At 45.1% G+C, this 14,660-nt stretch overlaps 1 protein-coding gene across 4 annotated transcripts in view; it reads left to right on the top strand.

The window, feature by feature from the left end:
• Positions 1-14,660, top strand: part of LOC132455142 (histone deacetylase 4-like) — a 181,008-nt gene that overhangs the window by 107,590 nt on the left and 58,758 nt on the right. For all 4 annotated transcript variants that reach the window (XM_060048870.1, XM_060048873.1, XM_060048872.1 and 1 more), the window contains 4 exons: positions 4,264-4,414; positions 7,359-7,482; positions 8,537-8,655; positions 14,379-14,507. In XM_060048870.1, coding sequence (XP_059904853.1) covers positions 4,264-4,414; positions 7,359-7,482; positions 8,537-8,655; positions 14,379-14,507 — 523 coding nt within the window. The remainder of the gene's footprint in view (positions 1-4,263; positions 4,415-7,358; positions 7,483-8,536; positions 8,656-14,378; positions 14,508-14,660) is intronic.

The following is a 14,660-nucleotide window of genomic DNA, read 5'->3' as shown; positions in this document are numbered from 1 at the left end:
AGCCAATGGGATGAATGAATGCTCATAGCTTCATACATTGCCGTGGAGGGATTACATTGCAATGAGTGGAAAACCCCCTGCGTCGAAAAAAGAAGCACATGGTCCTGCGTTAGCCAATGGGATGAATGCTCATAGCGTCTCTATGTGCAGCCATCGGCTCTTCCGTTAGCCAATGGGATGAATGCTCATAGCTTCATATATTGCCGTGGAGGTATTACATTGTAATGAGTAGAAAACCCCCTGCGTCGAAAAAAGAAGCGCAAGGTCCTCCGTTAGCCAATGGGATGAATGCTCATAGCGTCTCTGTGTGCAGCCATCGGCTCCCCCGTGAAGTTGTTACATTGTTGGAGTTGAAACCCCCATGCGTCGAAAAAAGAAGCACAAGGGTACCCTTTTGCGTCAGAAACTGAAGCCAAAGTCACTGACCGTTCGTCAGAAATCGACGCGCTCGGAGTGAGAATGTGTTGATCGATGCAACAATTTTTTTTATGTACATTTCCATGCGTGATTTTCAAAAATATATTTATACGTCTGGGTTTGCTACTCAGAGTTTGCTAATCACTTCCTATTTTTGTGATGATCATTAAAGACATCAACAGATTAATTAACTTATCTAATATTTCATAAGCGAGAAAGCTTTTGTCACAAATATGACTTTCTATGAACATTGCAATAATCAATTCAGGTGGCATTATAACACAATATGGAAGCAGGCAAAAAAAGGTTGCAGTTTTATTTTCTATCTAATCTTTCTTTTCTATGTCATTAAAGGAAAAGCTGCTCTTGAATTCGAAATAGTTCTTGTGTCTGGCTGTGAGTTTGCGCGCATGCTATGCGTAGGCTGAATCGCAATCGTGTCAATACAAATCAGATTGGCCAATACACACTGAAGATAAATTCAATCATTTTAAAATTACAAAAAGTCTCTCTGGCAAACAGAATGTTGCAGCAGGCAAAAAAATAAAATTATATATATATATATATATTGTAGCAGGCCAGTGGGTGTGGGGTTTCCACGCCACCAAGTCAAATGATACACACAACACAGAGAGCAGTTCAATAAGGTGATTTATTCAAAATAGACGAATAATTGTCACCAGGGTGGGGAAAAGGGTAATCCAGAGTCCGTAGTCCGTAGTCCAGGGGTCGTCACCGGGAGGGTTCTCACGCAAAGCGTTCGGTACACAAATAATCTGTCAATGTTCAGGTTTCCTGCACTCTTTGGCCACACACAGTTCACAGAGGCTCACGCAGAGGCACTCCGTAGTAGGCTAGCTTCCATGTGGTTGCATGCTCCCTTTTATCCCCAAGCACTCCTAATGCACCTCAGGCTTGCATCGTTAAGGGAGGCAGTCCCTGTAAAGCTTGGGGGTGGAGCCAGCATGCTGCCACATACCTCCCTTCAATCACCACCCTTCCCTGGCGTCTGCCACAATATATATTTTACATATATACATACATATATATACATCTTTTTTAATTCTGATTATCATTTATCTGCATCGAGACAGAATCGTTCTAGCGCAGGGATGGGCAACTGGCGGCCCGCATCCTCACTCAGTGCGGCCCGCATCCTCACTCAGTCAGGCCCGCACATAATAATAAAAAGAAATAAAAAAAAAAAAAAAAGAATAATAATAATTGATCGAGTTACAGAAAACTCGGTCAAGAAAGATGAGAAGAATTCATAGAATTCAAAGGCAAACCCATGCGTCTAGTTTGTTTAGAAGCGATATCAGTCATTAAAGATATCCACTTAAGTCGCCACTACAACTACTACAACTGCTTGTTGGGTTTGAGTTCATTGAGTTGTTGCACTTAATGTTGGGCCACTGTTTTTCAGTTTTTTGACTTCATTGAATGATGATGTATGTGAGCCCTTTGCACTGATAAAAATACTGACCATTCATGTGGCTGTTTGAGCATGGAAAACATGAAATGAATGTATGTTGGTTCAATTAACATACCGTACATAGGTTATGATTCTGGATGATTTTTTAGGTAGTGGCCATCCCCAAAATGCACCAGAATACAGGAAATCATATCTACCAAATTCAAAATTGTGTAGCTTCTCTCAGCTCACGTTTAGTTGAAGTGTGCAGTCATGTGGCCCTCCGATGGTTATGATGAAAAATGTGGCCCTCTTTATCATGAAAGTTGCCCATCCCTGTTCTAGCGAGAATCGCGATGCATCGAAGAATCGATTATTTTTCCCACCCCTAGGGCCCATACTGTTTAGATGTGAAGTTGAAATCCTCTTCCCACACAGCGGTGCTGGGAGGCCCACATCTTGGCCATAACACTAATCAACAGACTGTAAATCCAGGAGAACATCTCCGTCATTGATCTCAACTGGTGTAATCTGCTGGTAACGGATACCGTCTGTCTTCTTCCTGCTGTCTCGCACTCTAAGATGGTGGATTTAAGTTCTGGCCTTGACAGGGACGTGTCCCCGACCTGGGTACGGTCCACCATTAGGGGCCCAGGTGGGGCCCAGCTACTACCCTATGGGGCGGCATGTGGCTCAGGAGATGGAGCTGGTTGGCTGGTAACTGGAAGGTTGCTAGTTCAATCACCGGATCTTCCAAGCTGTGTGTCGAGGTGTCCCTGAGCAAGACGCCTCAGCCTGACTGCTCTTGATGAGCTGGCTGTCGCCCTACGTGGTTGACTCCGCCGTCGGTGTGTGGATTTGAGCATGAATGGGTGAATGTTTGGCAATATTGTAAAGCGCTTTGAGTGGCCACTGGTTAAAAAAGCACTGTATCCATCCATTTCATTTACCATTTACCATTTACCCTGGCCGACTACTGTACAGGCTGTTTATTGCTCACTTCCACTAGCTGTTTCATCAACGCTTCCATTGTTGTCCCTGTGTTGGTCTATCTATTTAACTTGGTTTTGGCTACAAGCACGCATTCTCCACCACGTGTGGATTTGAGCATGAATGGGTGAATGTTTGGCAATATTGTAAAGCGCTTTGAGTGGCCACTGGTTACCCTGGCCGACTACTGTACAGGCTGTTTATTCAGTTAGATGCGGGGCTGTTGTTGTTCAGGCTGATCAGTCAGATCTTGGGTGTGTAGCCAGATCATAGACATGTTTACAACTTTGTGCTTCAAATCCAGATCTGGAGCAGGTTCAATCCATTGCGCTGCTGTGTGACACACTACATTCCTTTAATGTAAAATAAAGTGTTCAAAGGCTTGTATTTCCATGAAAGAGCGATCCTCACAGAAGCAGACAACACAACGATGGAAGTGTGTGTCCCCACGGCGGTGTTGTGTGCTCAATGCCTGGGGTTGGCGTGAGCAGCCTGTGATTGGCTGTTTGTATGAATGGCTTTGCTGTGCGTGATGGTTTCTTATTGTCGCGCTTCAAACACCTGTTGGCTGTGGCGCTCCAGATGCTCAGCCCACGAGGCCGGCGGATAGAAACGGTAGATAAAATAGAGCTGAGGCATTTTATGACTCACCGTTAAGATAAAGCACGTGTTCGTTGAAAAAGTGTTCCAGTAAACGCCCAGAGAACTTCAGTTTTTGGGCGTCAGTAGCTTAGGAGGTAGAGCGGGTTGACTGGTAACCGGAAGATTGCTAGTTTATCCCCGGCTCCACCTAGCTGAGTGTCGAGTTGTCCCTCAGCGCCTCACCCTGACTGCTCCTGCGAGCTGGCTGTCGCCCTGCGTGGTTGACTCCGCCGTTGGTGTGTGAATGAATTCTGTGTGTGTTGGAGGCATCAGAATGGTCTGCTTGTTTATAGACCCCTTTCCACTCCAGGGGTGCTCCTGCTCTGTTATGAATGAGTAAATGGACAAAGAGATGAAGGGATACATTACAAATGAATGAAGGCATCAATGAAGAAAGGATTTATTGATTACTTGTTTAAGGATTGAATGGCTGAAGAGCTGTAGGAATGAAAGGGTGAATGATTTAAGAAATTAATTAAAGGGATGACCAGCTATGTTAATTATTGAGAGGGTGATGGAAAGGATGAATGAAAGGATGAATGATTGAAAACAGGGATGAATAAATAATGTAAGAAATTTAAGATAAGGAAAGCCTATTTATTTATTTGTTTATTTCCTCATTAATTTTATTTCATAGCCTTATTTATTTATTCAATCTTGACTCAAATGGCTTTCTAAGACAGAAGGGAAAATTAAATTCTCTCTCTCTCTCCCCCTCCCTCCCTCCCTCCCTCTCTCTCTCTCTCTCTCTCTCTCTCTCCCTCTGTCTCTGTCCCATGTCTCCTTCCCTGTCTGAGTAGCAGCAGCAGGAGCTGCTGGCCTTGAAGCACCAGCAGGAGCTGCTGGAGCACCAGAGGAAGATGGAGAGCCACCGGATGGAGCAGGAGATGGAGAAGCAGCAGCGGGAGCAGAAGCTGCTGCTGCTGAAGAACAAGGAGCGGGGACAAGAGAGTAGGTTCAGCGCAACCCACACTGCAGTGTCCTGCATACTGTATTATAGGGTATTATACCATGTAGACTAACAAGGAGTGGGGACAAGAGAGTAGGTCCACTCCCAACCACACTATAGTGCAGTGTTTTTCAACCTTTTTTGTGCCACGGCACACTTCAGACAAGGAAAAAATCCCACGGCACACCAACATGTTATCAAACGCGATATTTATTTAAAAAAATAAAATTAAATACAGTAGCCTTTACATTCATTGTTCAAAGACTTAAAACTCACTCAGTGTGAAATACGGCCCTGTTTAGATGTACACAAACGTGGTATCCTTGCAGAAATTGATGAGAGGCACACACGTAGTTCCTCATCAATCGATCGCAGACGTTCTCTGTTTTTAGTCTTTATTGCAGTTAGACTTGAAAAGCCAAGCTTGCAGAGGTATGTTGAGGAGAAAGGGAGCAATGTTGAGATAGCCTTGTTTGCCACGATTGGGTATTCTTTGGCTTAACCAAAAACGATCCAGCTGTAGGTCTGCATGGAGCAGTTTTAATGTGCGATCTTCTTTCAGTTCAATTAGTTGTTGTATTAGTCAAATTCGTGTCTTTATCAACCACAGACCTATATGGGTCCCTGACCAAGTCAAATGAGTTGGTGTTGGCTGAGGGAAAATAAAAGGATATTTTCTCTTCAAGAGTTTTCAGGTGTGTTTACCTGTTCTTGCCATTTTTGGGTGAGGGGGAACATTTCGAGAGTGTCACCCCTTTCCAAATGCTGTCGCCAGAGGGAGATCCTTGAACGTATCCGTTTATTTTGTCTGTGCTTGAAAGAAGGTTTTCATCTCGACCTTGCTTTCGTGCATTGAGTTCATTGGGGCCCCGTCCACACAAAGCCGAAACGGGCGAAACCGTTACGGTTTCGATCCATCCGGTTTCGAAGTATCTCCGTAAAGACGAAGCCAAGCGAAACCGGATAGATCTGTAGAAACGCTGTAGTAAACATTCCAGGCCCATAAGGGGCGCTGCTTCTGGTACACAAATCCAGAAGAAGAAGAGGCGAGCATGCGCATAAAGCCTGCCCCCCGAACCACTAACAACACAAACAAACAGCTCTTCTACGATGGCGAACTAGATTCTCAATAAATAATGGCTTAGCAACCCAACAAGGGACATGATATGCTGCAGAACGATTACAAGCTTGTAGTCCGCCATCATCTTTTTTGTTGTGATTTCTGAGACTCCGCGGGCTTAAGAGCCATTGGCTAGGAGGTCGAGGGGTGGGGCGATGATGTCATGGTTTGCGGTTTCAGTCGGTTTCAGGCGTCCACACGAAACCAAAACGAAACCGGATAGATTTGAAACCACCTCCGAGGGTGGTTTCAGAAGTTTGCGGTTTCGGTCAGCGGATTCGCCGGCTTCGTGTGGACGGAAGGCCGAACCGTACAAGACCTTTGCGGTTTCGCCATGAAATCGGCTTCATGTGGACGGGGCCTCAGATATGCAAACGTATCTGCCATGTATGCAAGCCTCGCACACCATTCATCACTTGCAAGCAGCTTTGCGTCATCGAACATCTTCTCTTCAGTCAAAAATATTTTTAATTCCTCCCTCAATTCGTATACGTGTGTGTGGGTGTTGTGTTCTGTTGTGTGAAGTGTTTTACTTGGTTTACTGGAGAAGGCGGGGCTGTGCACAGAGTCTTGACCTCTTTAGAATAATTAGCATATTCCGTCTGAGTGTAGGCTACAAACGCGATAACTATTTACAAGTGCAAAAACGCCAACATATTCTTTATTTTGCTGACCACTTGTTTTTTATCCCGACAAAAGCCTTGTAAGGACAGTTCCTCTGCGTTTCTCTCACAGATCGCACCATCTTTCAACGTCTTTGTTTAATACGGCTGCATCACCATCTCAGACATGATCAGCAGCTCGTGGATTTCACTTTCTCTCCAGTTAGAACTGCTCATGATGATATCGCTGAGTTGTTTCTGTGGAGACAATGCAGCAACCTCGACCCAAGCCCGAAGAATTGGCCCGAGGCCAAACTTAGTTGCCGACCCCTGATGTAGACTATACTAGATACTCGACTATATTATACCGCATTAAGCCATGTAGACTATACTAGACTATACTAAACAGATGATGCTGCTGCTGAAGAACAAGAACAAGACAAGAGAGTATGTCCTCAAACACACACACACACACGCACACACACACACAACACACACGCACACACAGACGCACACAAACAAACGTATGATGCCAACACAAACTACCGCCAACTGTCATCTCTTTTTCCTAAACATGATGAGCTGACGGATCCCAGCTGTCAGCTAATGAGAGTGGGAGTTTTGGTTTGTACCGGGCGCAAGAAGTGTGCGTGTGCAAGAGCATTGTAACATGTGCAAGTGTTGTGGTTTGTGCGGCATGCATGTTTTGAGTGTGTAAAAGTGTTAAATGCGTGCGCACATGTGAGCATTTGCAAGTTCTTCAAGGATTCCAACAGCGTCCCATAGAGGCTGCTGAATGATCCCTCTGCCCTTGGCTGCTGGCCCCAATCTCTCTTTCTATCTCTCGCTCGCTCTCTTGTTTCCTCTGTTTCTCTCTCTCTCTCTCTCTCTATCTCGGGCCGGTAGACCTTGAGAGGCTGAACACTTAGGGTGTGTGTGTGTGTGTGTGTGTGTGTGTGTGTGTGTGTGTGTGTGTGTGTGTGTGTGTGTGTGCGCTAGTGCGGTGTGTTTGTGTGCGAGTGCGGTGTGTGTGTGTGTGTGTGTGTTTGGGTGTGTGTGTGTTGCCTCTCTCCGTCAATGTTACGTTGTCCACATCTTTAATGCACCATTGTCCCCGGGCGACAGGGTTACGTTTTGTCAACCTCCGATGATGTTATCGTCGTGGGGCCCTGTCTCGCCTGTCCCTGTCTCACATGTCCCTGTCTCACCTGTGTCCCTCTCAAGGTGCGGTGGCAAGCACAGAGGTGAAGATGCGTCTGCAGGAGTTCGTCCTGAACAAGAAGAAAGCACTGGCCCAGCGCAGCATCAACCAGGGAGGAATCCCCAACGACGCCCCCTACTGGTACCGGTGAGAGAAACACTGCTTTAAATATCATGCCATATCATGCTCTTTTAGGGTTTATAATTGCATTTGGGGGTACTACTAGCATATGGTTACATGCCTGTATGTTAGAAATAACCCTTATTATTCTCACAGTGTAGTCTGGCTATTGCAAGACCAAGCTCAATCGTAGATTACACGTTGGTCTGGGGAAGCTGCTGTCATTTTCTTCAGCAGAAGAGGCGTGATCAACGGGCCAAGTTCAACTGACTCTGTATGCGATTGGCCCCTTGTCGTCGCTTCCCTGTCGTCATTGTGTTAAAGAAGCCAATAGCGCGCCAAGGGGAAAAGCCAGCTTGGTGATTGGCTCCTGCAAAAACATATCGGAAGCAGAAAGAAATTAATTGCGCTTCTCCAGACCCTTGTGCAGGGCGAACTCATATCGCAGACAGAATGGGCGGTGCTACCCAGACTACTCACAGGGCTCATTTCAGCAAAACCAATTTCAGCCTCTTTCAAAAACGGTCAGATTTGTATCATAGCGCTTTAAGGCCCACCTCCCGGGTAGCCCAGTCTGCTGTGATTGGTCAGCACGCCTACTTTGTTCGAAAAAGCATGATATCACCACTTTAACCTTTTTCACCACCAGAACCTAGTGTACTGTACTAAGACGGTCTGCCCCCTACTGGTACCACTGAGAGAAACACTCCTTTAACTCTTATAATTGAAAAATGCTACACCAGACTATCATGGAGTGTTCTGGACGTTACCCTACAGGTTGTGGTCTGCACCCTACTGGTAGCAGTGAGAAAATCAATCCTTTATGATACTTTCAAATAGGCATTTATAGAATAACCATCTTCCAAACTTGAAAATAATGACGATCCAAACGTGGGTATGCAAAAGCACCAGTTCAGTGTTGTTTCTCATATGCTTGGGAGTGAATGAAACAGTGCTAAGTGATAAAATAAGACTGCAAATCCCTGGTGTTATACACCAGGAAGAAGGGCTGATCTGAACACATAATAGCGTTGGGGGGACTCACCAGTCCTGAGTGTGTTCTGCTTGTGATTCCCTCCAGGAAAACCCAGCACAGTTCTCTGGACCAGAGCTCGCCCCCCCAGACGGGCCTGTCCCCCTACAACCACCCCGTCCTGGGGGTGTACAACCCCCGAGACGACTTCCCCCTGCGCAAGACCGGTAGGCTGCGGGGACCCAACTCACACAAATACACACACGTACTCACGCACAAACACACATGCACACACACAGATGCACTACGACAAACACACACAGATGCACACAAACAAACACATACACAGACAGACACAGATGCACGGAAACACAAACATAGACACAAAAAGATACACATAAACACTAACACACAAACTCACACAGATGCACATAAACACATCCACACACACACACACACAAACACACGCACACAAACACACAGATGCCCGTAAACATTAACACACACGTGCACATAAACACACACGTACGTAAACACTTACATATACGTGCAAACAACACGAACGCACACATAAAGACAATCAAATATGCACACACCCACATACTTCATCCCTCACACAAACACACACACATTCACAAACCCATGCACATAACAACTAATGCACACATGCACAGAAACAGGCACACACGCATACACACACACATGCATACGCACTTGAACACCCATGCATCTACCTTTACACACATCACATGTGACACAACACACATTAGTCTACCTGAGTCCAAATATGGTCTTGCACCAAACTCACACACACACACACCCACGCTTGAGTGTGGGTGTGTGTGTTTGTCTGTGTGTTTGTTTGGGAGAATTGTAGACCTCATGACCCGATTCTCTACACACCTCCTCTCAGTAGTCACATTTCCATCTAAAAGAATCTTTAGAAAGTTCGCAAAAAATAAATTAGAATTAGGTGCGTTTCCATCAAGTGGTTGGAGCAGAAAACTACGCACATTCCAGGGCTTGTCGTATCCTTTTGATAACATCCTCTCTTAGGTCCTGATATATAGTGGAATTGCGTTGTTTTCCATCTAAAATAGCTGTTTTTTCTTCGATGAGAGCAAGGAAAAGTTTTACCTCTTCAGCGGTCCACACGTATCTATTATTCACATTGGCCATCAGTTCCATGGACGTATTTAAAGGATACATTGTACATATTTATAATTCGAAATTTGTCGCAGCCTTTATACCACATATACTCCAGGGTCTATAGCATATAACCGCGTTTTCTGATTACAGTTTAATTAGGGGTTTAACGGTACATGTATTTGTGATTGAACCGTTTCGGTACGGGGTGCTCGGTTCGGTACGGAGGCGTACCGAACGAGTTTCCAATACGGACATATTAAGTAGAGGACCGCATGTGTGGAACATGCTGCAGCCGCAAATGCAGTTGCGCACACCGTAGCTGTGTTCGAAATCGTTCCCTATCCACTCACTCACTATTCCCTATATAGTGTTCATGATATAGTGCACTATTTAGGGAACGAACAAACGAGAATTCGGACACTACGCTTAACATTTCTAAACGTCATTTGCGTCAGTAAATGCGCCGTGTATTTGTGTGACGCAGACAGATGCCCCCACATCATGTAAACAAACCGGGCACTCACGACGAAAGCTGGAGGTTGTATTAAAGTTGAATGTTACATTTCCTTGTTTAATTCATTTTGAATGTTAAATATTCAATGTTAAATTCCGAATAAATTGTTGACATTTCTCAACGAAAGCCGGAGACTCCATCATTAAATGTATTAGTTTTCACGGTTATGCAGCTTCTTCTTCTCCTCCGGAAAAACACGACCGCATTGCATTGTGGTATACGGGAGTAACATGTAGGGTACATCGTGTGTACACTCAAATTTTGGGTTAGGGTTAGTTTCAAGCAACAACTTGAAACTGTTTAATGTTGCAATTGTTCAATTTTGCACATGGAGAAAATATATTTTTTAAAGAAACAGTCTGAGCCAATGTTATTTATTTTTATTTCTACATTTCAGAATCTTGTATTTATATTTTTGAGCAGAATTCTAGCTTTGTATTGTCTAATGTTCCTATTGTTAAAAGCACAAAAGTGTGTTATGAACAACTAGCACATTTATATTTTGCAATTTGTTTTCTTAATGTACCTAAAATGAACCGAACCGTGACCTCAAAACCGAGGTACGTACCGAACCGCGATTTTTGTGTACCGTTACACCCCTAAGTTTAATGGATTTTCCACAATGTACCAGCTCTCTGAAGGCTGGACTGACAATTTGACTGGAATTACTAGGTGTCCGTATATCAGGGATTAATGGACACGGTATAATTAACGGATATGCAAACATAGACATCCTATATCATATATATATGATATAGGATGTCTATGCATACAAACGCTTAAAAATATATATATATTGATGCTACAAGTTGATGTTGGCAGGGTTGCTATGGCCGGTCGTTATGCGGAAATCGAAAGGACGTTGTCAGTCCTGTGTGTTCAATGTTCGCTACGTCGCAGCTGTTTTGAAAAGTGTGTTTCCATCTCCCTTTTTTGCGCATATACTCTCTTTCGCATTTCTCAAAACCCACCTCAAGCGAGCGGGTAAACTTTTTTGCGAATTAGAGAATTTTTATGCAAATGTTGGTGTTTCCATCACCGTTTACTGATTAGATACTTCAAAATTCACATAAAATCAGGGTGATATGGAAACCCAGCTAGTCTCTCTCTCTCTCTCTCTCTCTCTCTCTCTCTCTCTCTCTCTCTCTCTCTCTCTCTCTCTCTCTCTCTCTCAATGCAATGCACACACACACACACACACACACACACACACACACACACACACACACACACACACACACACACACACACACGCACACACACACACACACACTCAAACACAAACATAAAATACATTTGTTGTGTTGCTCTTTTCAAATGAAGCCCCCCTCCTCTCCCTCTATAGTGGGCCCTTGTTTGGATTTATCCCCCCCCCCCCCCACACACACACACACACACACACTTTATCCAGATATACTTCAACACAGTCTAGTTTGATGTTCCTTCATAGTTTATGGCCCATGGTCACCTAGCAGCCATCTGGGTTCCAGAGGCCGGCCGGGTGGTGGGGAGGGAAGGCATAATTCCAGAGGCATGTTGGTCTGCGCCTGCAGGTTCCAGACGAATTGCAGCATGCAATTAGTCCACCCCGTATCCCTGAACGTGATTGGTGACATGATGAGCAGACGGATCCCAGCTGTCAGTTAATGAGAGTTGGGGTTTATTTTTGTATCGTGCGCAAGAAGTGTGTGTGTGCAAAAGTAATGTAGCATGTGCAAGTGGTGTGGTTTGTGTGGCATCCATGTTTTGAGTGTATAAAAGTGTTAAAAGTGTGCGATGACCTCATGACCATGTGCTTTGGAGAACAATGAAGCCAATTGTTTCACATCAGGCAGCTTGCAGGGGTTTACCAAACATATCACTCTGTGTCATAATAAATAAAGGCAGGATCATCAGGCACAGTGAACCATAGCCAGCCTTGATTATTGGCTTGATTATTGCCTTGAATTCTAGTATATTGAATATCAACAGACCATGAAAACCTTAAAAATGCTGATCACAAAAAAGTACCACATTGACTCGCTGTAGTGGAACATAGTTGTTTAGTGTCAGGATCAGACAATGATCGATGAATAAGTCCAAAAATAATATACTAGTGAAAACAAAATAGAAAAATGTAAATGTGAGCATTTACATTTAGGGCATTTAGCAGATGCTTTTATCCAAAAGGGCTTGCAATAAGTACATTTCTCAGAAGAAAGACAATGCAATATCGCTTTCGGTACAGTAAGGATTTTCATAGAATCAAGTGCCAAGCACTAACAATCACTAGGTTAACCCATTCCCCGTACACAGCAACGGTAGTTAGGATAAGATGCTACAAAACTAAGTACCGTACTATAACTAAGTATGACATACAATAAGTGCATACATTAAGCGCCCGGACGTACAACATACAATAAGAGATGCTGATGGTTCACCATGAATTCTCCATCGTGTTACAGCTGCGATACTATTGCATAACGGTTATAATGAAATGGGGACGGTCTACCAAAGCAGTTGTTGTGTGACTCGTGTGAGAAACCAAGCAGCGAGCTGAGAGAGGACTTTCTTTACAAAACACTCCCATTGTGTCCCCCCCGATCCCCCACAGTATGGTCCACACGTGATATGTTAATGAGGAGGCTAGCCACGATGCTAATTGGTCCAACCGGCGGCGGCGGCACAACAAGCCTTCTGATTGGCTCACGCATTGTAAACACTAGCCTCGGCTCCAATGGCGCGAGCCAGGAAAGAAAAGACCAGACAACGAGACGATGTTGTGTCTGCTCCCGTCCCGGGACACACTGTGCGTGGCACGTATCGCTGGGTGGCAGCGGGGTGACCCACACCGCACCACGCAGGGCTGCTGGGCCTTTTGTTCGCTTGTCTGGCTGCTGAACCCTCAGCCAGTGATATGAGGAGAACGGCACATAACAAACAACTCTCACCTCCTCGGGGGGGTTCTCCTTGCCTGACGGCGTCCTGTGATCCTGTTATCCTGTGATCCTGTGATCCTGTGATCCTGTGGTCCTGTGATCCTGTGAGGGCCAGGGTCTGAGTCGGAGCAGAAGTAGCAGAAACACGCTGTCGGTTCGGTTTTTCTCCCGATAGACGAGAACTAAAAGTGTGTTTTGCTTGGGATACTGAGAGCGGTTTCAAAGCCGGGTTATTTTTATGTCTGAAACAGTTGGGAGTAGATGACATTGAACTGAACTGACAATTGTTGAACAGTGTTGCAGCCGCAGAGAGGTGGGACAGAGGTGAAAACCGATTTGGAAAAAGGACAGGCATGAATACAGTTGAATCATACATGTCCTTCATCACACTCCAGGGAAAGTATGAGCACTCGCTGGGGGGCCGTCATGGTGGTCAAGTAGCCCTCTCTCTAAAGCTATCGGATCACTCTAGGTCAGGGGTTCTCAAAGTATTGACAGCTGAGGGCCAATTTAGGAACCCAAAATTTGACTGAGGGCCGCCAAAGGAAAAAATAATTGGCGGGAAACGCCGTCAGCATCCCAGTGGTGAAAAAAAACATTGCACCGTGGCCCTCTGGGAGTGAGGTCTAAATCAAGAAACTGAGGTTCATCCTTTCAAAGTAATGTACAGTCGGATTAGAACTAACAAATGTAAAAGGATTCAATTGAAAGCTAGAGTCGACTTTTCTCTTAACATTTATTTATTTTTGTTTAAATTAATATTGATATAATAATATATATATATATATATATATATATATATATTTTTTTTTTTTAATAACTTACAGTTGTGTAACATTGCGGGCCGCCAGGAATGTTTCTGCGGGCCACCATTGGCCCACGGGCCGCACTTTGAGAACAAATGCTCTCAATGGTCAACAGGAATGTTGTTAATTGAACATGAGGATTTTAATTAGGATCATTGATCCCTCTCTTGTATTGCAGTTTAATTTGTCACCTCTCTCTTTCCCACAACCCTCTCTGTCTCTATCTCTCTCTTTTTTCTCTTTTTCCCCTCTCCTCTCTCTATCCAACCCACCTCCCCCTCTCGGCCCACTCTCCTCCATCTGCCTCCCTCCCCGCCCCTCATCTCTCTCTCCATCCATTTCCTCTCTCCTCCCATGCCTCCCCCACTCTCTCCTTCTCCCTTTCTTTCTCTCTCCTTCCCCATCTCTCAAACTCTCCCCCTGCACTCTCGGCTCTCTCTCTCTCTCTCAAACTCTCCCCCTGCACTCTCGTCTCTCCCCCTGCACTCTCGTCTCTCTCTCTCTCTCTCTCTCTCTCTCTCTCTCTCTCGCTCTCTCTCTCTCGCTCTCTCTCTCTCTCTCAGCGTCGGAGCCCAACCTGAAGCTGCGCTCCAGGCTGAAGCAGAAGGTGAGTGAGAGGCGGAGCAGCCCACTCCTACGGCGCCGCGACAGCCCCATCACCGCCGCCAAGAAACGCTCGCTGGATATGGCAGGCAAGCACACACACTCTCACGCACACATGCACACACAAGCGCACACTTGCACAAGCAAACACTCACACCTATGCTCACACACACGTACACACACATACAGGCACAGACACACACACGTACACACACACACACACGTACACACACACACACACA

This window comes from Gadus macrocephalus, chromosome 4, assembly GCF_031168955.1.
Source record: "Gadus macrocephalus chromosome 4, ASM3116895v1".
In the NCBI taxonomy this organism is placed as follows: domain Eukaryota; kingdom Metazoa; phylum Chordata; class Actinopteri; order Gadiformes; family Gadidae; genus Gadus; species Gadus macrocephalus.
Note: the sequence above shows the minus strand (reverse complement) of the source record. Positions and strands in the feature narration are given on the sequence as shown.